At 44.3% G+C, this 27,954-nt stretch overlaps 1 protein-coding gene across 1 annotated transcript; it reads left to right on the plus strand.

The window, feature by feature from the left end:
- Positions 1-2,493: 2,493 nt before the first annotated feature.
- gas2l1 (growth arrest-specific 2 like 1) lies at positions 2,494-27,386 on the plus strand. The gene is made up of 5 exons (XM_061072303.1): positions 2,494-3,605; positions 13,823-13,930; positions 18,333-18,429; positions 19,779-20,079; positions 22,547-27,386. The coding sequence occupies exons 1-5, from the start codon at positions 2,898-2,900 to the stop codon at positions 24,597-24,599; spliced, it is 3,267 nt and encodes a 1,088-aa protein (XP_060928286.1). The 5' UTR covers positions 2,494-2,897; the 3' UTR covers positions 24,600-27,386.
- The last annotated feature ends 568 nt before the right edge of the window (positions 27,387-27,954 follow it).

The raw sequence follows: 27,954 nt of genomic DNA on the forward strand, positions 1-27,954 counted from the left end.
AGAATGTGCTTTTCAGACAATTCTCAGAATGTAAGCCTCTATAGATAATCACATAGTCCTAAAAAAGCTTAGGTTTGGTTGAGTTTGTATTCAAATAGCCAATAGGATTCATTAGTTTTCACGTGCTCCAGATCTGACTTGTGAGGCTTCCATCTTGTTTGGAATTTAGATCACTGACTGTGCCTCAGGCAAGTTTCACTGATGTTTTACCATAAAAACCTGAAAATCAGGTTTCAACATCAACATTTGACTGAAGTTTGGTGCCGAGGAGTCAGCAGATCTGACATCAAGACAAGTCTCTTGTATCATTTATGTGACTTGGTGTTGGTCTTAAATGATCCTGCTGGTCGTTGAAAGTTTTACAGATGTATAGAATAAGAAGAGGAATCAACTTTTCCCAGGTTAATGCAACATTCAAGTTGTTATAGAAAGAGCCTGCCTCTCCCTCACTCTAACAACAGACCTGTGCACTGTGACAAACACACATTTCTCTTTGTTATCATTAGATTCTCTTATCATGAGTTAGTTACTGTCTTGTGCTGCAAACCACTGTTTGAGTGGACTGAGTAACACTGCCCGTCTCTTGTTTATCTCACTATCTCCCCTTTGAATTCTTAATCTCTTGCTTTTTCAACGTTTACAGACTCTGTCTCCCAGGTCTGAGATTCTTGATTTGTTCACTGTCTTTTACAAATCAATCACAAAGTTGCAAAAGTTTTAGATAAAGCTTCTCAAGCTTAACTAACGTATCACAGTTCCCTCTTCATTTTATCCCTTAATCATGTTTGAGATTATAGAGTGGGAATGGAAATTCTTGCACTGATCACAGTGGCTGTCTCGTGATACTGAGATGCAGCTGTAAATGCTTTTTATCACTTGAGGCTACTTGGTATAAAAAGGCCACACAAAGACGTCCTCAGTGAGCGACTATGTAACCAAATGATCTTTTCGTCCTCGTAAATTAAAAATACTAGTTGCCTGTTTGATCACAGGGTGCAAAAAACTGCATGAATATATAATCATCAACATTATGAACTCAAAATACCAACATGTAAAAGTCTCAGCACCTGAAATAAACTTAAAAAAAATGTATGATCGTTGCAAGTACACACCTTGAATTTTCACTTCTTTGAGAAGTACTTTGATTTCCCTTCTTCATTTGCGAAATCACATACTGTTATTTACTTACTGTGTTACACTTATTTGACAGCATTGATTACATGAAACATTTGATCAATATTTTAAAAAGGAGTGTGTTAAATGAATCATTTCTCCACCTCCAAGTTACAATTACACCTTTATGCAAAGAGTTATAGTCCCATAACATAGAAGACAACCTGATAAAGACCTTTCTGGATTGTGAGTACTTTTACTTTTTTTACCTTAAGTATGATTGACCCAAGGACCAATCCATGAAACTTTGATGCAGATCCAGAGAGAAATGGATCTAGTGAATTTAAATATGGTTTCATAAGGGCACTGTTGAGCCTTGGCAGAGGTAAGCGCTGTACTGCTTGATATTCTAATTTAATTATTAAGACTACAGTTAGAGTTTAGACATGAGTTTCAAATGTTACGTTTTCCAATTCAATGTAAAGTATTTGTGGGTCTGCAGTGGGAAATGTGGGAAATGATAACCGACATATCAGGTTCAGCAGGTTTAAGAGAGCCTCTGCTGAGTTGGTGAAGGTGGGGTTAAGTTTAACATAACAATTCAAAACAATACTATACGTGTAGTTTTTGAATTTATTGTTAACTAGTTGTTGGCCTGCAGTGATAGTGGGTAAGGATATCAAACATATAAGGTTCAGTGGAAATAAGACCATGTGCTTAGTGAACTTCTGTGACTCAGTGTACGATGGATTTGAATAGTTTAGTATTTGAATTCAACGTTAACAGTATTTTGGGGCCTGCAGTGACAAAATGTGGGTTATGATGTCAGCTACGTTGGTTGTATAAGAGCATATGCTGAGTTGGACAACAGGGGGTTAAGTTAATATTAAATCAAATAAAGAATAGGGTCTATTTTAAATGATGAGTATTTGAACTGTATGTATTCATGTTGCTCCCCCGATAAAGCACACGTCCGGTTTAGGGGGGACTATTATGGCATATGCTGAGTTGGAGAGCATGGGGTTAAGTTAATATTAAATAAAATAAAGAATAGGGTCTATTTTAAATGATGAGTATTTGAACTGTATGTATTCATGTTGTTGCCTGATAACCCACACGTCGGGGGAGTATTATGGCATATGCTGAGTTGGAGAACATGGGGTTAAGTTTGCCTCCTCTGTGCGGAGCGATGATCCCTCATAATGGGATGTGCCACCGAGTCGCTCTGCTGCTCTAAGCCACCGCGGGTCAACATATCCAGCGAGAGGCGGCGCAACATGGGCTGAGCCTATTTGCAGGGGAGGATGATCCGTGGAGTCAGTGCTGCTGCTGCTGCTGCTGCTGCACAGTGCTCCTGAAGAGAAGGATCCGACCGCAGACATGGTGGTGACACGTGGATTGTGATAGCGGGCGAGCCGAGCCACCGGACCCCGGGTGGATTCGCCGCATGGGCGTGTGCCGCCGTCCGGGAGCGCACGCGTTCCTCTCCCACCCCGGCTCCCCCCGGCGATGCGCTCTCTGAAGGAACCAGGCTGCGCAGAGACATCCGGAACACGCATCCATGCGCCAGGGCCAGTGGGCCAGTCCGCATCCAGGAATGCTCGTGGCAGCACAAAGCCAGGCTACGAGGAGCTGCGATAAGAAACCACACATGCACACCGGGCATGGGTGCGTCCACACGGCTATTTCCCTGCATCCTGCGGGCGAGGCTTTGGAGCGCGGTCGTGCGATGAGACAACCCGGATTCATCAGGTAGACTTTTATTGATACATAAATCCGACAATATGGCTGATCAGAGCAACATCCAGTCGTCCGCCTCCAAGAGCATCCGGCCCTTTAAATCCAGCGAGGAGTACCTGTACGCCATGAAGGAGGACCTGGCGGAGTGGCTGAACACCCTGTACGACCTGGATGTCTCCGCGGACACCTTCATGGACGGGCTGGGCAGCGGCTGTGCCCTGTGCCGGCACGCCAACCACGTCAACCGCGCCGCGCAGGACTTCCAGCTGGAGAGCCCGGAGGCTGCGAGGTCCATGAAGGTGCCGTCCAAGGATGTGGGCTTCCAGTCGCGCAACGTCGTGCCCGGCTCCTTCCTGGCCCGGGATAACGTGTCCAACTTCATCAGCTGGTGCCGCCAGGAGCTCTGGATCAAGGACGTGCTCATGTTCGAGACCAACGACCTGGTGGAGAGGTGCAACGAGAAGAATTTCATCCTCTGCCTCCTGGAGGTGGCTCGCCGCGGCTCCAAGTTTGGCATGCTGGCCCCCATGTTGATCCAGCTGGAGGAGGAGATCGAGGAGGAGATCCGGGACCAGGAGAGCCTGCGGATCGACGCGGTGCCGCCGGCCGAGCAGAGCTCACCCAGCAGGGGCTTCAGTCGGAAGGAGAGCAGCCACCACAGTGCGGAGGAGGACGAAGATGAACCCGAACCAGAGCCCTTCATCTGGCAGCCGAAGAGAGTGTTATGTGACATGCGAAATTTGGATGAGCTGGTGAGTTGCATCTGAATAGAGCCACGTGTTAGCCTGTGGTTTAATACTCTGACCCCAGCTGCTTCCCAAAATGTTTCATAACTACATTATGATTCATGAAAGTCAACCTAGAGGAGTGTAATGATCCCCTAGCTCAGTTTTCATACAACAGATGTACTGGAATGTCATGGTCCCTGCAGGATGAATCCACTTTCCCACAGGCTTCCCCCCCCCCCCCAGGCCTTGGTTCCACAGAACCAGTGGGTTAAACAGGATCAGCTGATAGAAGCACATCCCTTCCACTCTAAAACACAGACATGTGTCAAAAGTCAAACACCCTCTCTGAAAACATCATGTTGATGCTATGACGAACACAGGCACATTATAGAGTCCCTGTGGTGTGGGTGTGTACATGAATCTACACATAACTCAGTTTTGAAGCTGTGCTGTTAGATTCCTGCCCACCTGTCAGGGCCGGTGTGTGTGTGTGACACCTGAGTTCTTGTTTCTGTCTTGGAGCTCTGAAATGTCACAGGTCAACTCTGTGACATTTTACCTGCATTCTTGAACTAGCAAGGCACACAGTAGAGTGTATACCTTCCCCAAGACAGTCCCCTTTATGAAACCACATTCACTAGATCCAGATTTCTTTCATTTTGGATCTGTAATAAATTGAGCACAATTATACATATCAGTCCCTAAACATGCCTGATTAAGATCCACGAATTATCCTCTTAGAAATCCAGGAGAATGTTGAAAAACATCCAATCTCACAATGGGAATCAGCATCAAAATTGAAGGGCTTCGTCTTTGGGTCATGTCTCTTACCTCCTCAAAATATCATAGAGATCAGTTAAGAAAATTCTGCATAATAGTGCTAAAAAAACACAACCTGCTTGGTCTGAGTAACAAAGGTCAGCTCCGCCTCTTCACAATGCTGCAAGAGACTGACATGTTAATTCTGTTGATGGTCATCTTCAGCCTCTTAGTTGACTTTGTCCACCAGGAATAATCAATACAACATCAAACAAGAAGAGATGGATTAATGAATTATTAACTAATTGATTGCTGTCCTCTGAAGCACTTCCAAAAATGTCCTTTGGCATTTTGCCTCCTTTACGTGTCCTGTCCTGTGGAATTCAAACCATCAACTCTTGCCATTGGCCCTGTTGAACTGGTTGACCTCAGCTATAGGACATGAGTCTACAAGAGGGCCCAGCTAACGAGGAGACAGACAGCTAGACAGACCAGCAGAAGAACACATGCTTGGGTTGTGAGTAGGAGGCGGGGGGGAACTTAATATTTTCATGCTGTTGAGAAGAACAATGTCTGTCTTTGACACTAAAGATGTGAGGGACAGCAGAGAGGGAGTTGGGTGGAAGACAGTTGACAGTCACACTGGAGCGAGAAGCTTTCTGAGTGTGACCTCCGCAGACAGAAATAGGAGAGCATGTGGCGGAGGATGTGCGCTGTTCGTACTCAGACATGCGTCCGACACACTCACTCATATGACTGACTGCTGAGGATTATACAACCTGACTGAGACTCAGGACAGGAAAGATCACAGGAGAGCCACAGAGCGTATGTCTGTGATGTTCTGTGTCATTCACGCTAACACACACGTCCCTCAGCTGTTGCATTGGGGCAGACTTTGACTGATTTAGGATGTGGCACTCCCATGTGTCTGGTGAATAAAAGTCAAACCTAAGGAAAAAGCTGCATGTTTATCAGCAACACAAGGCTCTTCACACTAGACACCACAGTGGCACTAAGATGAATGGCTGCAGTGGTAAAATAGGGCAGTATTATCATGAGTGTTTTGCAGTTTTTCTACTTGTACTAAGACATCCTGTCTAATGACTCCAGCCCTGTGGTCCACTTCCCATTTTGTGGCTGAGACTGTCTGAGACATAATTCCACTGAATCCTGGCCCGATGTTTGTATTTACCAGAAAGAAACTCATAATGAATTCCTTTTTCTTTTTAAATAGTTTGATCAATATCTGCTCAATCAGCCGCCAGCTCATCTCCTGCTGCAGATCACCAGGCGTCTGTCTCTCATAGCATCAGACTCAAGCTTAACCTGCAGAAAACCTGCACATGTTTCTGTGTATTTCTGTCTGGTGCATTAGGCAAGAGATTAGAGACATGATGGCTTAGTTTTGGAGCTGCTTTAAATAAAACAAAACACATAATTTGTTCACTTATTCATGATCTGCTTGCCTTTTCATATCCACTGCCATTATTGATCAAATGCCATCAATTACTTATCAGGTCATTACCTCCCACTGAGATGTGCCTCACATGCATGCACAAGCTGAAATGCTGCAAGTGTTGAGATTCCATTTGGACCTCTGATCTTTTTTAGACGTGAACCCAGTACATTGTGATTGCATGTGTGCACCCCAAGGATGCTCACATCCAATATATCAAACCACAAGTCGTAAATGTGAATTATATAGTGTATGTGTGTGTGACCTCCAAATAGTTTTATGGCGCAGTGTATCAACTATAGGAGTAATACCATTTAGTCTGACAAGCTACACTTTATAGGATCATATGTATGTTTAAATATTCAGGGTCACATATGAACAGTACGTTAAAATCTGGTGTGTTATTACCTCAACCAAGGAGGTTATGTTGTCGTCTGAGTTTTTCTGTTATTTAGTAGGATTACGCTAAAACAATTTGGACAGATTACCACATAATTTGGCGGAAGGATACAGTGTGGGTCAAGAACGCACCCATTCCATTTTGGTGTGTATCAGGATCAGTGGGCAGATCTAGGAATCTATTTTCACTTAATTTAATATCACGTGATAGGAGATAGTTTCTTTTTTTTTTTACACATTTTCCTTGATTTCTCAGAAAATAATTCATGGATCTTGATGAAGTCAACCAGACATGTTAAGGGCACTGGTATTTGTGAGTGTGTTAATTTTGGTGCCAGTCCCCCCAAGTGCTCCACTGAGAAAGTGAGTGAAGAGTGTGGCACTTGATTCCTTTTCTGTTCAAAACATCTCAATGAGATTTGTACATTTACCAACTTTCCATTACTCTAGACATTTTTTAGTTGCGTGATCAAATTAATCTTCCTGTTGAGAGAATACAAGCGTAGTGATAACAGGATTATGTGTCGTTATTCTAATTAGTATAAACTAACAGACAGTGATCGCTCATAGTGCAACTCACTCTCAGGATATGTGACTATTTGATAAGCACAATAATCACCAATTATCACCAGTTATTAGTCTGCTTCTCGTCGTGGGGCTGCATCACCCTGTTGGGGTCCATTTCACAATAATTAAATAATGAACATGATGATTATCCCTCACCCAGACAACTTATGTAACAGTATAGTGACTCATTAAACTCTGTGATGTGTCATATCAACTACCCGCTGGATATAAAAGGTTTTAATCTCACACTACTCTAAAGCCGTTGTCTGTAAGGTTTACTTTCCTGGTTGAAACACACCCTCATGTAAATACTCCCCTCCCGACTGCGCCTCCCTCCGATCTGCCTCTGCGTATGTTCTTACTCATCTCACAGTGAGACGGCTTTCCACTCCAGAGTTAAGGAAGTGGCCGGCATCTCATTTCCTATCAACGTAGTTTAAGTCGGTGATTTGTTGTGAGTCTAAAGGTTCCTACCCCCCCATTCATGCAATCTGTTCTCCTCATGAGGGACACAGACAGCAGCTGGTCCACATCACTGTATACTCCACATATACATTTATCCTGTGCATTAGGGGATTTTCTATAATATTTCCATTGGAGAGGGATTATAACAGTGACTTTGATTGAAGCAGTATTTTCCTATATGCTGCGTTGAGCCTTAGGGAAAGGAGCATGGTTAGCTACCTACACAAGCCTTTTTGTGTATTTTCTAGGTCTTGCATTTAGGCCTCTGGCAAACTGACATATATATAATAATTAAAACTCGACTCACTGACCCCTTAATGCATACTCTAATTTTTCACATGTTTACTCCATGCATATCGGCATCTATAGAGAACAATACTCTAGCTCATAAACAAGGGACCAGAAGAGCTTCCCAGCCTTTGTCGTCTCCCTTCCTTCATCATCTTTTCCTTCTTCCTGCTCACTCATTTTAACTGCTTCATGTCTCTTCTCACCCGAGGCCTCAACATTCAGGGCTTGTTTAGTTCATAAATGTGCGAGCCCTGTTTTCCACCCACCATCCCCCACTCCTGTCTCCACTGGAGATGATTGCAAGCAGCAGAACGATATGTCTTGTTGGTGGCGTGGAGGAGAGGAAATGAATAGACTGACACCGTTGGCAGCGAGGTAATCAAAGGCTGACGTCTCCGTCTTTGGATGGAAACACCAGCGGAGCAGAGGGCATAAAGCAAAGAATGTGTGTATTATGTGTGTGTGGCCACTCTCGGCCATTAACCTTATGGTCCAATACATGCATTCATGGAATAGAAAAGGGGAGTGGAGCACAGATAGGGTGCCTAGAGTGACTTTACTGTACACTCTGTTAAACCTGACTGCCGTGAATGTGGCTGTGGGAGGCAGAGCTACAGTAGAGAGAGTGGAGGGGAAAAGTAGGTCATCATGCTCTGCATTGGGTCACACTTACACGCTTTGCTGAGAGAGCGTGGCATCCTTCACTGTTTCTCTATCTTGTGTCGCATGTCACAAGCAATTGTGTGGCTTTAGTGTTTTACAGGTTATCTTCACAGTGACAGCAGAGAGCAGATCTCGCGTCACTGTTTTTTACATGGAGGTGAAACAGCTGACTCCAGGCTTCGCATATTGCACGTCTTCATGTCTTTATTTGCAGTGTTTTGGTGCCAGTTACTTATCTTTTGCATAATTATCAGTGAAGTTGGTGTGTATCTGAGCAAGCCACTGTCTGTGTGAGTGACCTGGCTGCCTCAGACTCTCAGCTGGTCTCAGGCAGAGACTGTCAGGCAGACAGAGAGTCCTCAGACGGTCATCCATTCCCCTAACCTTGCATGTCAGGAGGAGAGTGCTGAGTGTTGTGGAGCCTCATCAAAACAAAGCAGCAAATGAGTTAGACGCCGGCGTGATATCCAGCTTCCTGCACCCACTTATTACACTGCTATCTGGCTGAAAGAGATGAATGATGGAATTATTCACCTTACAGCACTTGATGTCCATTAGATTATATTTATCCTCCCAGCCCCTGATGGGCTGTTTGTCATGTGGCCAGAAGACAGACATTGATTTTTTTTTAGAGCATGGTTCTCTCCGATGATGTCTGACCCAGTATGATTGCTTTTTTTCTACCTGATCAAAACAGTTATTTTGGATGAATAATTCAACATTTTGGGAAGAAGACATCTTGCAGAGAGTTAGACGAGAAGATCGTCACCACACACACATCTGATTGGTTAATATTTAGAGAGCCAGCCTCTGCTTTTTTTTAGCTTAGCATAAAGACTGGAAACAAGGGAAAACATGCAGCCCGAGCTCAGTTTATGGGTAATATGAAGCTAACATAATCCCTTGTAATATAATCCGCCTCGATTATATCGATCAGAGTTTTGAATTTTGTGCAGATGAAAAACCAACTGGGATCTAATGGATTTTTATTGAGGTTTCATGAGGGGTGTCGGCTTTTTCTGCCCCTGAACGGTACCAAATGAGGATAGAAACCTATAACTAGCACCCAGTTGTAGCTGAGAACCTGATGTGAAAACGAGTCTTATAGCTGAGGCTTATAGCTAAGACTCGTTTTAACTTGTCAATCAAACTCTGCAAAAAGCAAGAAAAGTATTTGCCAAAACGTCAAACTACAGCTTTAATGAATTCTTCATTTATCTTAATTTCTAAAGTATATTGTTATTATTCTGTTTCTCCTGTGTTACCAGCATTAACTGACTAACCCGACCTTGATCCCGCTCTGTTTATCCATCTTGTCTCAGCTCGTCCGGCCTGTTGGTCGAGCTGCTAACAGCCTCAAAATACTTCAGTTTCTCTGCAGCTCCTCCCCTCAGGCTACAGGTCCATCGTAATCAGAAAACATAATTATCAGCCGTTCATATCCTCCCTTCGCCCCTCAGGTTGTCCAGAGAGATCATTTGTGCAAAGGAGGCACTTTCATGTTTATGAGATGTAGCATGGTCGTCCACAGAGGAGATGTTTATCCGGGCTGTCAGACCAGCGGTTATAGGAGCAGAGAGTCTTATATGTGGCTGTTTTCAGTGTGTGCTCACAGGATCTAGGAATGTTTACATGTGGGTGGTGGAGCTGTAACCTCTCCAAGCTTCAAAAAATCTCCACCCCGCCAAGTAGTCGCCCCCTGTGGCCTAGTTTTCATATCCTTCTGTGCTTATCTGATGGTGAGGTTGTTTCAACATGGGAAGGTGCCAGTAATGACAGAAGATCCTCTGTCATCAAAGAACAGGGTTTCTTTAATTTTTTACATTTTTTAAAGTCCCAATGAATATGCCGCCTGTGCTGATATTCCTCGCATTTTTCTTTTCTTTGAAAGCACTTTGTTTCCCGTCATAAACCTCTTCCTCTTTACAATTTTCTCACAGAAATGCGCAGGAGTAAGTGCTGAAACCACCCTCGTGTAAATTCCTGTGGAGTGAGATGTTGTAATGATCAGCTTTTTATTGTCGGAGGTTTTTTTGCAACAATTGTAGCACACGGAACCAGTCACTGCAGGCCAGCACACCTCTGTTTGATGAGAGCACTAGTTGTACACGGCTTGTTGAGTCACAAGGAGAACAGACAGATATTTATATAGTTGTGTGTACATTTATGAAGTTCAAATCCCTTTATGAATGAGGAAGTGAAACTTAGAACTATTTGTTGTGTATTCTCATGATTATTGCCGATAGATTTAGAAGAAATTCACAAAACTGGGAATGTTTTACACCCCCTGTTTTATGATATCATTGTTACAGAACACAGTCTTACACAGTGTGACATGGGAGTCCACGTCACATAACAGTGAAGAAAGTGTGGACCTAAACATCTTTATCTCTCTCCTCCTCCTCCCATTTCCTCTGTACATCCCCAGGGTTTGGGCAGCCCTCCGTCTCAGCCTATCTCCTCCACGAAAGTCCTTTAAGATGTTTGTAGGTCAGGAAGGAAAAGAATGAATAGATTGTTGACTTACACTGAGCACATGACGCGATCTGAGCAGGGGGGGTCATTAAAGGAATATGTCCTGTGTATTTTCTTGTGCATTAAGCCGCAAGGAGACAAAACCCACCTTCTCAGTTTCATGGGGAACGTCACAGCGGCCTCTTAATAATGAAAATGTTTCTCTTGCTGCTCTTGCACAAGCATCTCTGCATTCCACTCTGAAGACAGATGTAGCACATTCCCAGTATATAGGGCCACGCTGTGGATTGTTCAGTCACTGTTCTTTTCTCTCTCTCTCTCTCTCTCTCTCTCTCTCTCTCTCTCTCTCTCTGTCTCTTTTCCTTCTCAAACATCTGCAGCTCGGTCTGAAAGTGTCTCTCTTGTGACCTGCACACATCTATAATTCATCCTGCAGTTTTTCTCACTCTTCTGGCTCCACTTCCGCATGTTTCCTGCGTGACCTTGTCTCGCTCCTCCCGGCCTATCTCTCTCTGCACTGTGTGTATGCAAGCGGTGGAGGACGTAGCTACACATTTTACTGAAGTAAAAGTACAAATAAATAAAGAAAAATGTGTTCAAGTACAAGTGCCACAATACGATGTATAAAGGGTAGAAATACTTGCAGAGTGTAGTATGTTTCCTTATGCAATCCTCTAGGACATCACCAACTGTGCCTTTACTGCACATTCTGTTTAATATAAGAATAACGCAGACTCTCTTATGAATGAGCCTCAGCAGTGGCCTCTTCTAAAGGAGGCGGGCTCTAAGGTTACCAGCCCGCTCCGATTGGATCAATGGACCAATTCCGGTCTCGTCATTGGTTACTTTTAAAATTATGTAAATGTTCACAATGTGAACGTGTAACACAGTGCATTGTAAAAAATATAGAGTAGAAAGTACAGATATTTGCTGATATATTTTGTGGAGTAAAAGTTAAAGTATCCAAAAATAAATCTACTCAATTAGGTGCAGATACATGGAAAATGTCCTCATGTACTGTAACTAAGTGAATGTACTTTGTTTACATCCCACCACTGTGTGTATGTATAAGCATGTGTGTGCGTGTGAGCGAGAGAGTTCATGTGTGTATTCTAGTTTCAGTGTGTGTATCCATTGTTGACACAGTAGCGGCATGGGAAGCGCACATGTGAGAGGTTCGACAGAGCAAATAGATCAAATGTCAGGTCTGCTATTGATTAAGTTTTTATTAAAACACCTCATGGCTCGACTATGTCTCCCGCTCTGTCTTTCATGTGAGAGGCGGTGTGTGAGCGCTACACCTCCTCTCTGGAGGAAAACTTATGACCTCAGCTCTTGGGGGGAGTTGGTGTTCTGGTGCTAAGAGAATAGCTTCACTATACTAAGAATGAAAAAAGAAGGAAAACTGCACGGGTAAAAAGGGAAGGGTACGGCTGTGTGTGTGTGTGTGTGTGTGTCTGTTGCCATAGCAATCTTTCCATGAAGTCACTGGCTGGGGTTTTTCCAAACAGGGCTGTAGTCCACCCACTGACACAACGACAGACAGACTGACAGAGCGGAGAGAGAAGGGGCAGAGCGAGAAAGCAGATGTAGAAATGTAAGCAAAACAAAGAAAAGACAAATATAGGTCCCGTCGGCTCCTGCACTCGGCTAAAAATAAAAGACTTAAAGGCAACAAAAAGCAGCTGAGAGAGGAGAGGGCGGGGGGGGGGGGGGTAAGGCAGGTGAGAGGGAGAACAGAGAGGCAGGTGAGATGCTGCTGAGGCTTATCACTTATCCCGGCCCCTTTAATTTACATGGCAGAGAAGAGGGGTGCTATTTCAAGAAAATAACACGGTGCCTCCTTAATCTTCTGAGCTCACTTTAATGTAGGTGTTGTGGGCCAAACAGACACACACACACACACACACACGCACACGCACACGCACACGCACACACACGCACACGCACACACACTACAAACAAGCTACATCCCTTTAGCTGTATTGGCAGCCTGAAAGATGCTCTACGCAGCCCAAGGGAGGGAGCTCACAACCTGAAATACTTCTGTGACACGGCGTGTGATTGCTGTTACAGTAATAATATGAACTCCCTCCCTTTGTAATGGCCGCCCTCTCACACACACACACACACACACACACACACACACACACACACACACACACACACACACGCACACGCACACGCACACGCACACACACACACAGACACACGCAAACACACACACACACACACACACACACACACACACACACACACACACACACACACACACACACACACACACAGGTAGCTGTTCTCATCCTCCTCTTTTATCCTCTGTCACTGTGCTGCTCGACTTTCTCTCCCTCCGTGGCCTGACAAGTACTCACACGCTTTTGTCTGAGAGAGAGACGCCAAGAACAACATGAAAGTTGTCCTGAATGAGCTGGGCCCTGCGCTGCACAGGCGGGTCTCACTCCACCCTGCAGTTGTGTCTGACTCCAGTTGGCTAATAAGCACCCGCGACCACAGCAAGGGCACGGGCACTCGAATCAAAACCCAGCTGGCAGCACGGGGGCCTGCTGACATCATCAGCACCGGCGCTCTGGTTTATGAGCTCTCTCTCTCTCTCTCTCTCTCTCTCTCTCTCTCTCTCTCTCTCTCTCTCTCTCTCTCTCTCTCTCTCTTCCTCTCCTCAGTTTGTGATGTCAGCGGCAGGAACGTCGTCATGTAACAGTGCAGGGAGCTGCAGAGGGAGGGGTCTTCATTACCACGTGTACATATGTATTTTTGTGCTTTTGTGGCACTTTGTGGTGAACTAAACTAACAAAATGTTCTGGAGGAATGAGATGAGGGCTTTTAATGTGGTCAGGGAGCCGGGTGGGGCCTTTCAGCACAGGGTAGGTGCTTGGAGAGAGCAGAGGAGTTGACAGGAAGATGACGCACACTCACTGCATCACCCTCATATATCCCATCTAACTGCTCGTTTCTCAAACCATACAACCGAGTCATTGTGTTGCTGACACATAGGCCCCAGGACCATAGGGCTTTCTGTGTCTATACATGATTTCATGATTTCAAATGGGGGCACTGACCTCAGGAACAGGAAATGCTGTTAGGTTCCTTACAGATGTGTGAGTCATGTTTGCGAGCTCTGACTGATGAAATGTTTTGTCCTCTTTAGGTGAGAGAGATCCTGGGCCGATGTTCCTGTCCGGCTCAGTTCCCCATGATCAAGGTGTCAGAGGGGAAGTACAAAGTGGGAGACTCCAGTGCACTGATCTTCATCAGGGTGAGCTGTCATCACAACAAACATCAAGAATTACCCGTCACTGAGTTACATGTCTGTGTATGCTTTACTTTTTATTTTGATACAAACCTTAATGATCCTTTAGGTCCGTTGAAACGGTTCAGCTCTGTATAAACAGGCTTCTTTGGTCAATAGCATAAAAGAGCGTGAAGCCTGTAATTGTATAGAAGCATATGGTGCAGACATATGGCATCATATGTTTCAACAGGGGCAGGGTAATATACAGTATCAACAGATGAACCACCCTGCTGCATCACAACCTAGAGAACTCAACAGTGTATGGAACAAGATTATAATTTCTCTCTCTCTCTCATGGCTCGATCCCAGGACTGGACATTTTTTCCACTGAGACACAAATAGAGCTTTAGGTCATTTCCTGACTCTGCCCTTATCTTGCCTCTAGCCTGTTTGGGCGAGACTGTTTGTCTCAGTTTCAGGTTGAGAGCCGCCACCGTTCCCACAGAAGGCCTCAGAGGACTGGGAAGGAAGGCTGGATGATACCAGGGATCGATTTGGTCTCAATTACCGAAAATGTTCCGCAGCCAGATTAATGGTCTCTTTGCGTGGCTGTCCAAGTTGCATGGACAGGACTGGGCATGACTGCCCAGTCCTGTCAATATTTCTCACTTTGAGCAGCGCCACTTTCTCCAGACAGGGACACGTGATACGTTCAACATGCTAAAATATACAGCACACGTGTCTTTTTCTACTTCTTTTTCATAGGGAACTGCGCATTTATTCAAAAAGCTAAAGTCACATGAACTGAATTTAGTATGACTATTGTTAAGGGACAGTTTGAACATTTTTTTATCGGGAATTTTATATATTTTTTTGGAAACTCCCCTTGACATAGAAAAAATAACATTCTCCATTTTGTAATTTAAAATGGCAAGTCATACCCAGTTTTGGCACTCTTTGACTGTCTTCTCCAAAAGCATAAATAATTTAAAATGCCGGTATCTAACCTTAAATCATTAGTAGAACAATAATTTTCACATTAGCCGCCATTAGACTTAAAGTGGAAAGTCCAAATTTATGGCAAATCCAAGAAAATGTATAATTTTCTATCCATTAAAGTATATAAAGTAATAGATTGAACCCGATTTGTAAAGTAGATCCACTCTTTTGACTCATTTAACTTAAATTTAAGATGCAGACTATTTCAAGAAATACAGGTTTTATTACAGACAACAGTCCATCGCTGTGTTAGACATAAGTCACTATAGAGATCTAAATGTGTTGTGTTTCTCCAAACCTTTCTACATGATAGATTAATATTGATCTTGAGTGTAACTGCCATGGGAGAAATAAAGTCCTGAGACAGAGATAGGATAGTTGTCCTTTATGAGCCTCCCGCCACAAAAAAAGCCATTAATTGTTCCCTCTTAAAAGATTCATCATACCAGAGTAAGGAAATAAATAAATAAGCATTCATTGTATTATAAAAATACCTAATCCTCCCTCCACCCTTTAGAAAACTCATGCCCTCCATATAATGGAGTGAGTGTGTGTTGGAGCAGCCAAACATGTTTGTCACAGACTGTTTTGAACGGCCTGTCTGGGACAGGAATCAGTGTTTGTATATGTGTGTGTGCGTGTGTGTGTGTTAGGGAGCATTTGACTTGTCAGATTAGCTCTCTTCATTCTGTCTCCGCCCTCTCCTGATGCCTCACTGGGGGATGACGATGGCCATCCATATGCCTGAGCCGCTACAAGTGCACCCAACACATTTCCTTTATTCCTCCAAAGGGCAGGAAGCGGGCAGCCGCTTTTGAAATCGACAAACCCCTATTCAGCTGCCAAAGCTGCTACAAGGAGCTCAGGCTGATCGAGGGGATGAAGTGGTGAAAGCAAATGGTCGAAGGCGCCATGCGAACAGAGGGAGGGAGTTAATAAGGCGTCTTTGTCCCCAGGGAGGCATCTCTGCTAAAGGGGAGAGATGCCTTCAGTCGTGGGGCACAACAGCTGAAATGGACCATGAGCTTAATTTTTGAACCAGCAAGGTTCAAGGAGAAATTTGTTCAACACGCCCACGCAATGATCACAAGAAGTCTCTCTGTTCACTGTTGCCATAGAAACAGGGACTGGGTCTCTCTCGCTATTACACTGGCGAAGACTGATACCCCTTCAGAGGTTTTAGAAATCTGGAAGCCTAGCCATAGATTCAAAAGGGAGACATGGTCCCAAAACATGTTCAGCCTCAACAGATGTGCCGCAGCATCATGCATAATATATGAAATGCGTTATAATAAATGTCTTGCAATGAAACAAGGGCTAAAAATCATTAACAAAGAATGTCTGTTGTTTTATGACTGCAAGGGATTATATGAGCTGACTGACTGGAAATTCACACTGTGCAAGTAGCATTTTATGACCCTTGATAATTATCTTTATAGTCACGCAATTATCAGACTGCAATAAGACATTTGACTATTTGGATTCCCAGTGGCTGTTTTTATGGAACCTACTGCTCCTCTACTGTCAAAATTTAATTATAGGGGTAGGTGAAGTCTTAATATGTCACAGCAACACCTCAGGCGTGGTAAACACTATAGATAAAACAGATAGAATTAGCGGTCACAATTAGAGTCAGCAGATCTAATCACTTCCTCCTAAATATGAGCCCTGCTTCTCCCTGCTGCCTTATAACGGTCACACAGAGAGTAAAACACAAACCTGCCACTGACATAAGACCAGAGCAGTGGAGAGGATCAGCAGATTATACTCTCATGTCCGATAGAGATAGCAGATCAGCTGTTTTGAAGAATTTGATGTAATAGAGGAGAAAGGTCAATGAAGAGACTCACAATGTCTCACCTCTTCTCAGAGGAAAGACGGAGGTCAGACACAGTCTGAGTCTGGGACCTCAACAGATGAGGGATGAGTCTCAATGTGTTGAAAAATGTGTTCTTTTATCCTTTAAGAGAAGTAGAGCCGAACTCAGTTTGGTCAATTAAAGTATTTATTTAGGAAACAATGAACAGGTTACGGAAAAAACAATGGGCTTACAGTACATTAGGTGTATCAGAGCGCCATGAACATCCGGCATCTGTCCATTTTATAGTAGTAGATCTTCGTTCCTCCTCCTCGGAAGTGCGCAGGCGTAATCCATCCTCCTGGCTTTTGGAATACGGAAGTAGAACAGGGAGACACTCCCAATGACGCTATAGTTGCTAGGCAACCTGTTTACTTCAAGAAGGTCCTTGAACCACAGATGCAATATGGGGCAAAGGTGTTAACAATTGGAGAAAAGATTATTATGTTTCAGCTATTTCAAAATAAACCTGACTGTGTAAACATTCGCAGCAACTTAACCAAAGCAACGAAACAGAATTAAGTCAACAACGTCACTCTGTCTGACCTCCTATCAAGACAGCTGTGAGACTGACCATCAATTTGACACACACACAATTCTTGTAGATTAAACCTTAGGAGAGGAAAAGGTTATTATTAAATCATTTCTACTAAGGCCTTATATCTAGCTAAAACTATTCCTAGCTTTATTGCTTAAGAGTTCAATCAGACACAGACTATAGTTAAAAGTTTGAAATTCCAACAAACGCCACGTGTGAGTTAGTGGGAAACAACTGTGCCATCCCACTCGGATGTACCATTATTGCTCTGCCTTGCACGCCCTTCAGAGACACGGCAACAACCTTTAAAACATGTGGCTGACAGACCCTGTTACACAACCCGAGGCAGGGGATACATCCACGGGGCCGTCACATCAGGCCGAGTGTGCTGCCACGGTGACGGCAGCTTCTGCCTGGAGGGAGCGAGGTTCCTCGGTGTGATCCTGTGGATGTGTGTGCCTTCAGAACGCAGAGGAGAGGAAGAAGTGACATATCCACCAACCCCCTCTGTTGTGGCTATCCCCCGCCCCCCCTCCCTCCTCTCACCGATGACTGAAATCTCAGCTGAGGAGCAGGGAGGACAGCGGGGGGGGGGAGTTGTTACCATGCTAATTCACCCTGCTGCCCTCTGAAAACAGGGAAGCCAGCTGAGAGGCATGAGAGAGAGAGGGGCCTAAAAAAGTCTTTCACAGCACTATGGCTCTTTATTATGCTACCGTACTCTTGTTTAATGAGTTGGCATGGCAATGGACAGCCCTCATAATGGCAGCAGCTGGGGGGTGATGTGGGAGAAAGGGGAGGATGGGGGAGGGAGAAGGGGAAGGGGTACAGGCAGGGGTGCATCTACATGTTATGTAACACTGAGGGCTTTAGCCGGCCTTCTGCAGGGTGGCCCGCTGCTGGAATTTGAATATCTATTGACTTGTGCAACATGTTTGGTTGTGTGGCGCCACATTTTTTTTGTGCATGAATTCGTACGTCACCCTCTTGTTTATCTATTGAAGCCTTGTTTTCCCTTTTCTCTGCCCCAGGTCCTGCGCACTCATGTGATGGTGCGCGTCGGAGGGGGCTGGGACACATTAGAGCACTATTTGGACAAGCATGACCCGTGTCGCTGTGCTGCTTTTGGTGAGTTCACTTACTATTCCTCGTCAGGCCCTTACACAACAACGTGTGTTGTTGTGTCTCTTTATAAAAGATCTAGGTTTTGTGTGTTAGACTCGGGCCAGGAGCAGGTCCAGACTAAAGTTCGTTTCTCAGTCGGTCCTCGAGGAACAGATCATGCAACTATGATTTAAACAATTATAAACTCTGTTTTTTTACCTGATGTTTGCTGGTGAGATGATTTTATTCGGCCAGGGGTCTTTCTGGGTGGAGTTTGCATGTTCTCCCTTTGTCTGTGTGGGTTTTCTCCGCCGGCCTCTCACAGTCCAGAGTCATGCAGATTTGGGTCAGGTTAATTGGAGACTTGAACCGTAAGTGTGAATCTGAGAGTGAATGGTAGTCTCTGTATATTGGCCGTGTGATGGGCTGGCGACCTGTCCAAGGTGTACCCGGCCTCTCGCGTCAGCTGGGATTGGCTCCAACTCTTCCCACAGCCCTTTAAGGATAAGCAGTATAGATAATGGATGGATGGATGATAGCTACAATCAGTCTTTATAACTAAATCCTTAACCAGTAGAAGAAAATAAATTCCATAGTTAGTCCCATTACAGTGAAAATTGCCACATTACAGCAGCGAGGGGGGTAGAAAAACAGAAACATTACTGTAGTAAGAACGTTTGGATAAACAAGCCAATAGATATAAATGCAAGGAAATAAATTTTAAAAAAGCAATGCTACAGTTTAAGCACAATATAGACAGTGTGAACAGGTTTGCCCATATACGATACTGAAATCACATCCAACCAAGACATTTATGGCTGAAATTAATGATGTGTGGACCCTGTGATAATTCCTGCACCCTGACCTGAACACATAAGTGTAGCAGATCATTTCAACACACTCAACATTTATTCCGGAACAAATAAACGGAATCACTCAATCTTTACAGTCCCTCAGATAAGCAGCGCAGTGACACATCTTCATAACTATGCAGGGTGAGACGGCCCTTCCTTATCCAAACTGCTGCTGAGGCGGTGACGTCTGGGTGAACTCTCCGGCCTGGACAGCTGACACAGGCTGAAATCATAATTGGTGTTACGTTTCAAGCCACAATAGGCCACGCTGAAGATCACACGGTGTTTATGGAAATATGTGTTCTATAAATGGTCTCCCTAAATGGTGGGATCATCGGCAGTTCTCTTATACGCTTGTTTGAAAAGTAAAGCTTCGTCTCTCTGATTAAAGGAAGCAGCAAGTGTATTTATTCCACTGCTGATAGGCTTGATGCCATTGATGTGGTTTGTTATGATGCATTTATGAACCTTAAATAGCTCATTGGGTCTCAACCGCTTGTTATCACTCTGTCTCCACAGCCCACCGCTACCACCAGGCTAAAGCCAGTGGCCAAGGTCAGGGGACCCACAGCAAGTCCTCCAGTGCCCACTCCTCTCGCTCCACCAGCCCAGGACCACACTGGCGAAACGATGGCATTGCACCTTACAAGCCCCCCGACAGGCGCCCCTCGGAGCCTCCCTCTGCTCCCTGTGCCTCCTCACGGACGAGCCGAACCCAGAACACTTTGGGCCACACTGAACCGGACTCTGGCGGAGGCCGGAATCTGCTTCCACGGCCGCCACGGGACCGTTCAGAACCCCGACACTTTAATCCTCTCAGGCGAGTGTGTGTTCCTACGCAGGTGTTGGGTTTTGTGAGGATGATACCATGATAAGAAATTAATCTCTCACAAGTAGACTGGCAGGGCGAGCTTAGTTTTTTGCCACTTGCTCTTTCATGCCCAGGCAGCAGACAGACAGGACACACACTCACACACACACACACACACACACACACACACACACACACACACACACACACACAGATGCCAGGAAACCACAGATTAGACCAGAGCAGATTTGAACTAATCTCAGGTGACATTGCTCTGTCAAATCCCTCTCACACAGTCACCCTACAGCACCCCCTAGTGGCTACAGGAAAGACACCAAACAAATTTCCTCAGCTCTCCATACTCTTCCCTACTTTCATTTAATTAATTCAATTATTGACTATTGATCGGTGATGGGATTCTGTAAGGGCTTTTACTAAAGTCTTTCTTTACATGGTCTGAACATACTTTTTGTCTGACGTTCATCTAAAGTGGTAAATCAGTGATCAGGTTGTGAGCAGGCTGGATGAATCAGAGCCAGAGAGGAAGCAGGTTGAGATCTTTATCAGGAGCTGTTTCTATGGGATTTAAAGGACAATTCAAAACTACGTCCACTTTCCTTGATGCTTGGAAAAGGTTTAGTTGGTCACATACTTTTCCCTCTATGCCAAATTGTGAAAGCACCATTGTTGAGCATAATTAGGAGCAGAATGTTGGTTTACTTTGGCTATCCGCCAACGGGTGGTTCATTTCTTTATTGAGTGATGGCTCGGACCAGACGTCAGGACAGCGGCTCATTTGAATTAACCCCGTGTGGGTGCGGCATCTCTTAACAAGCGCGCCAGACTAGATAAAGACTAATCTCACGACTATCCCCAGACAACCGTTTACAGCTAACTGGGGAAGTAGGTCAACAGGTGGGTTCCATTCAGGCGACTTACCTCGTCTGAATATGTGCAAATCTAATTTCTAAAGATAACTTCAGAAGTCCAGTTTAATTAAAACACTAATTGAAGTCACAACCTGCGATTAAACGAAAACAAAACATAGAACTGAAGGATGCTGTTATTTCTAATTCGACTGACATGTTGATGAAGACACAGATTCCAGACAGCAAGGCAGTTTTCTTACGCTTTAAAGTTTAAGTTACAACAGAACCCTGTGTAAAACAGGTCAATATGTTCTACTGTTATTAGTGTCACTCCTGTCAATTTGTACGCTAGTTGGTTTGTTTATGAGCAAGATTACAGGCAGAAAAAATTACAAAAAGATGTGTGATATAGGAAAGATTTGGTTGAAATTTGGTGCGAATTCGGATCAAGTTGTGGAACCAGAAATTTGGTTTTCCACCTTCCATTGGGAGATCAGGCAATGTTTACATCTTCAACATTTTTCCCAGAGAATAATTCACGGATCTTGATGACAAAGAATTATACATATAAAGTGGAATGAATGTGTGAAATTCGGTGCAGCTTGATTGAATTTAAGTGGACATACTGGCCTCTGTTGAGGTGTGTGCTCTACTGAATCTGCCATTATAGATATACTTTTTAATATATAATATCTGCATCAAGTTATCTTTTACCCATAAGATTATATATTTCAGCACACCTGATGTTTTTAACATTTATCTAGGTTTTCTTCCCCCTGTAAGGGAACTTGATTATACAGTTAAACCTGATGCTCCCTCTGGTGCGTGACAGTGCATTGACAGGCTGGTTGAGAAAGGGCAGTGCGGCTGTGTGTTGGTTTAGAAAATCTTCAAGACCTCTAATCCTGCTCCCACTTGTTCTTAACTTCCCTGTAATCCCCCTGGCTGTCACTGTCCACTGTTCCAAGAAGCACAGAGCCTCAGGTCACAAACACTGTCTGGGTGCCGCAGTGGCCGCTTGGGAAATACTCAGAAATCCTCAGTGTTGCACATTACATGTCATCTCATGGTTCGAAAGGAAGAGATTATTTATTATATATATATGTCAGGGCTGAGTCAGAGGTAGCATACTGTCCCTGTTGTAGTAATATGACTAAAGAGGGCATACTGGGATAGGCTGGACTCTTTCTGGTGTTATTTTATATAGTTTAGTTTATTTCACATAACATAAATACAAAATATTCTAAATAAATAAAATGTCAAAATTAAATGTGGGGTTTGGTCGAAACCATATGAAAACCACACCCATATAAAACAAAAAGATGAAATACAAAATATACAAAATCTTCAATAAAGGTTATTAGTAAAGGTGAATAGAAATACAGAGATGCAAAAATACAGTATATGCTATAAATACAGTATCAATAACGGAATCTAAAATAGCCAATTTTCATTACAAATCAAATGTTTAAACAGCAGAGCATTGTACATGGACAATGACACAGAGGACTCCAATAAATGTACATCTTCTATCCATGAGAAAACTGGCCATGATATGTTCATACAAAGGAATATATTAATGACGTTTTTTCTCTTCCACATTGTAGGAATAAGGAGACAATGTTGCCAGTAACAAGACGTCTGTCTGGAGACAGTGACTCCTCCACAGCATCATCTAAGGGAGGAGGAGGGGGAGGGGGGCGGTACCCTCTTGGTGGCGCGTCACGGCGCTCTGGTGAAGAGGTCATCCTGCTTGTCAATCGCAAAGAGGGGAAGCATCTGATCGAGAGGCCCGGAGCAGGAACTCAGTCCCTTCGTCCCTCACTGCCCCGAGCACGCAGTCAATCTCGGGAACGAGCTGCACTCGCTCCACTTCTCAAACCCAACCCCCCACAGGGATCCTCTGATGGAACCCGGACATCTCGCACAGAGAGGGGACGCTCCCTCGGAAACGATGGCAGAAGGCTCCACGCTCCACGCTCCCAAAGCCAGAGTAGGGTACAGAGCCGGACTCGGGCCAGTGATGCCAGCCCGAGTCCCGCTCACTGCTACAGAGAACCTCAGCCCCCCCCGACTGACAGACGAGAGGAACTTCGGGCCAAACAAATGCCCCCTTCCTCTCCTAGAATGGGGGGTGGGTTCTCCAAGAGGCAATCGTCCTCGTGCTCAAACTCACCTATTAAAGGGATTCAGAGCAACAACAGCAGCCCCCACAAGAAGACTATCACTACCCCCAGACCGCCTGCCCCTCGCTCACCCTCCACAGGGAAAGGCAGACTGCTGCCGCCGGTAACCTCGGGAGGTCGGCGTTCACCACACTCATCTCCGCGAAACTCTCACCATCATTCTGCTCGCTCCCCTCGGGTGGCACAGGGCACTCGCTCTGTTGGGCGTGGCCACTACAAAAGCTGCTCAGGCATGGAGAGGCAGGATCCTGAGGAGGAAGGAATCGGCTTTGGCTTCCAGATCCTTCCGGTGCTCGACCCTCAGAAGGAGCAGGATCTGTATCGCAGCTTTGAGGCCGAGTTCCTGGCCAACACGCAGCAGGCTAGCGGCGTGTCGAGGAAAGCTCCAGGAGGAGGAGCCACCCTGCAGGGAGCTGTGACACATTTGGTGCCAACGCTCGCTGATCCTAATGTGACTGACTCTGCCTATTCCTCCTCTAACTCCTCCTCCTCCTCTGTGAATGTGGGGTCAAAGATCGGAACTCTGCCTGACCTTAGGGAATCCAAGAGAACTAATCCCAGTCATTTCTCTCTAGAGGACCCCTTACATTTACTTCACGGACACAACCTTAGAGGACCACACAACTTTTGTCAGGGAGAGCCTGAACACTGGGGGGAGCGGGGAGGGGGTCTCAGGAAGTTGCCGGCCATCTCTAGCTCCATGGAGGAGAGGGAACTCTCATCATCCCTGCCAGAGTCCGACACTTTAATTATTCAGCCCCCCTCACAACCGGCTTTCCACTGTAGGAATATGAATGGAGACCCTGGAGGTGGTCCTCCTGCAGGGGGGCTGACAGGTCAGCAGGGTCAGCTTGGCTGGGGCACAGGGCCTGAGGGCGGTGTCCCTCTGGAGAATCACCAGCCAAACTTTTCTCATAACCTTGAAAATGGTGAAGGGAGTGATGACCTTCCACCTCCAGAGGCGTGTCCATCACCCGTGCACCTTCCCCCTTCTGAAGACTGCTCCTTCCAGGATTCCTCCAGTGAAAGCTCCTCCATGTGCTTTAGTCTGAGCGAATCTCGCTCCGATTCCCCCCCGCCAACGTCCCCGCTGGCCAACGGGGACACGGACGGTGAAGTGCTGCAGACTAAGAAAGGGCAGAGGAAGGCGGACAAGGCGGCCCTTCTGTCAAAGCACAAACTGAAAACCAGAATCAGGCCTCGCACTGACAACAGGCCGGAGAACAGCCCGTCGCGGATCCCCACCCCGGTCAGCTACAGGGATCTGCAGGCTCGCAACCCACTCTCACCCTGCCCCACCCCCCCGATGTCCCCTCAGAGCTCCCGTTCCACCGGGCATCCTGCCACATGCAAGAGCCTGCACCACGCTTTTGCGGACATGATCCATCCTCAGCCGCGATCCCCAGCCATGGGTAACAAAGACTGCTCCTTCCCTGGACAGTCAGGAAGCCTCGATAATGAAGCTTGGATGTAGCACAGGAACTGATGGGCATGACGTGGAGGATTTTGACTACTGTGTAAAATAAGACGAGGCTATAGACTGTTTTCATTGCATGTCAAACACTCCTTTTTACATTTAGTCTCTCGCCTGAATAACTGCAGGGGGGTGGGGGGGGTAGAGGGGGGTCACATTGCTTTTTATTTTGCACTCAAGCCAAATTATTTATTACCAAAGGAATGGTCTTTAATACTTTAACTGTTGTTTTAACGTGTGCATTGGGATGCTTTTTGCCAATCAGGAGGTGTTTTCTCAGCAAAACACCCGAAAAGAAATTCCCATGGTTGGTACCCGGAATTAGAGAGAGAGAGAGAGAGAGAGAGAGAGAGAGAGAGAGAGCATATGTGCTGCCATGTGCCCCGACGTGGGGCATGGTCAAGTGCCAGAGATTCAAAGCTGCAACCGAACACACAGTGTAAACACGAAACCTTTAGTCAGGTCCATTAGCTCCCTCTTGTGGTTTGCCATAGAATCTTCGCCTGCCTTGATTGCTGTTAAGATGACTGTGACATTTCCAGTCCCTTACACGCTAGTGGTCTTCTTTTACGACTCAAAATACTCGCCAGTAGGTCACATAGACAATGGTACCCTCCCGTCCTCCTCGTGACTTCATAAACACAACACGCACTACCGATCTCTAAATTAATTATAATGTGTTACAGGTTTTTAAGATTTTTGTTTAATGCAGTAAAATGTTCTGCTTTTAAGTGGATTGAGTGTAACAGTTAATTTGAGCAGCAGTGAGGGGTATATCACTTTGTGTCATTGTCACTGAAACTGATATGTTGAGAGTTCTTCCTCCGACCAAACTGTACTCTGGAAAACGATGCTTAACATAGAAATGAGCATAGAAACGCTAAAAAGAATGAATGTGTAAATAAGGTGTTGGTGAGACGTGTGGGTGTTTTGTGTATATAAAAAGGCATTGAATATACAGTTTAATGTACATATTCACTGTATTGAGTTCGGTGCTGCCTTAGCTATGCAATATGGGTGTTGGAAATGCCTTGACAATTCCCCTTTGCCTTAAATGTTATTCGCAGGTTAGGTCTTGAATGTTCTTGCTCCACATCACAAAGATCTATTTGGTAACACTTGCCAGCGTCGTCATTATCTCTTTACAATAATAGGAATTGGAGAGAGTGAATGTGGAAAAAAACGAGGGATTTTGCCAATTTTTATTCTAAATTATACGTGATGTAGGTGTATAATTCATTATAAAGATATATAATTTATTGCCTCTAAATCGTACCGGTTGTTTTGAAACTCGAGAAGCCACATGACCTTAGCAGAAGGATTTCCAAGACATGACATAATGTATGGCGACATCTAGTGGCTAAATAAATACACATTTTACTCACGGATAAAACTTCTTGACAGTTTCTTGTAGAATAAAGTGAACTGATGCTGATAAGAACCAGTAACATCGATACGTTAAGGTGCGGTTAGATGGATGAAGAATGATTTGGACTTGAGTGACTGCATGTGTGCAACAGTGCATGAATAATAGATACTGTAACTGGATACCAAGTTCTCCTGTTAGGCTCTCACACGGTTGGCATCAGTATGAGAGGCTTCAGCTCCAGCTCTTCTGTATTTGGTTTTTATCAGGTTTGGAGTTTGTAAAATATATTTGTAAGTGGAAAAAGTTGGAACTGTGTCAATGCCCTGCAGAAACACTACAACCACAAAACCCCACATGTTTTCCTCAATTTAAGAGAAATCGGTGGCCATTTTTTTATTTGAAAACTAATCTTTATTTATGTTGCATCTTTTAAAAACTGATTGCAAAATGATTCACAGGCATCAAAACTCAACTTTTTCAGGGGTGAAATATTTCTTGTAGAAAATGTGGCGGCAAATATAAAACATTTGTGGAAAAAATCATTTTTTGCAGGGCAGTGACACTGAATGAGTTATAAAAAAAAGTAAAGCGTGTGCTTATGTTTGTGTACATACTGTTTGAGAATATGTACAGAGTGAAGAGGGGAGTGATGTTGGTCTAATTTATTTATTTATGAAACTGAGTGTTAGTGGGCTCAAGTGACATCTGTGTCCCGAGTACTGTCAAGTGTTTAGGGTGATCCGAATGAGGGGGACAGGTTTGTTTTTCAATTTTCTCAACAGTAAAATGTAAACAGACACGATTCTTTAAAATGTCGGTTTCAAAACTGATCCAACACACAAACTAAACATTTTTATTTTGGCTCTTTTGCAATGTTCAGAGATTCAGTAATTTGCTTTAATACTGTCTCTTGTTGCAACACATAACTTATGATGTATCAGTATTGATGGAGCTGCATTGATCCAATATGTAGCTTGTGTCCCCTGTATTAACTGATATTAACATGTATTCTGCTCAAAGTTTAAATTTATTTTGGGCCTAAACCTAAATTAGCATTTTGATGAATTGGTTTTCAATTCTACCAATTATATCAACTGTGACTTCATACAAACATGACATTACATTTGTAAACCGATCACAAAAACTGTGATTGGAAGATTGTCCTCACATTGTCTGTTCTTTGTTCTGCACAACTTTCATGAAACTCTCTCAGTCTCTATCCCCAGTCAACAAAATCAGAATGTTCACGATCAGATAGTTTCTTGTTTGCTAATCTTACTTTCACGAAAACGTTCAGTCAAATGTACAGGTTGCTTGACATTTTTTTGAATTTGTACAGTATGATTATAGCAATACTGAAAGATTTCACTGTTTTTGGAAGTTGAAAACGCTGTCAAGTTGTTCTTGTAATAAATATTTTCCTCTGCAGTTCATGACTGAGCTCTCGTCAATTTGTTTGTGTGGCCCTTTGGTCACAAGAGTGTGGAAAACAGACTGGAGTTGGATTTGGGGAAAGTCCTGCATCGTCTGAATGTAAATAACAATAATATTATTCCTCCTGCACAATGTGATTTACCAACATTTTGTACTTAAAATGTAACCCACTGAGCGTAAACCTCCCGTTTGTGTAGCACACTGATCTCTGTGTGTAGACTTTTCTGTCCTAAGAAGAGACACCTACTTTTAACACAATAAACTGAAAAACAAAGCATAGACTAAATGATGGAAACACATCCAAGTCTACATTAGATTATCAGAGTTTGCTCTGCAGTTGCTTTGAACCAAAGCCCGACCAATTGGCTGATATGAGGCTGTCGCAGACACATCGGTATCCCTGTTGTTTGCCTATACAAAAACTTTCAAAAAAATCATTACCAATAGAATTTTATATTTATATTTAAATATTTCCTCTTTTTTACTCCCTTATATCAGATTCTATTCAATCTATATCGATCAAGCTCTACAGTGCAATGTCTATTACAGTAT

The sequence above is a fragment of the Limanda limanda genome, chromosome 5, assembly GCF_963576545.1.
Source record: "Limanda limanda chromosome 5, fLimLim1.1, whole genome shotgun sequence".
Taxonomy (NCBI): domain Eukaryota; kingdom Metazoa; phylum Chordata; class Actinopteri; order Pleuronectiformes; family Pleuronectidae; genus Limanda; species Limanda limanda.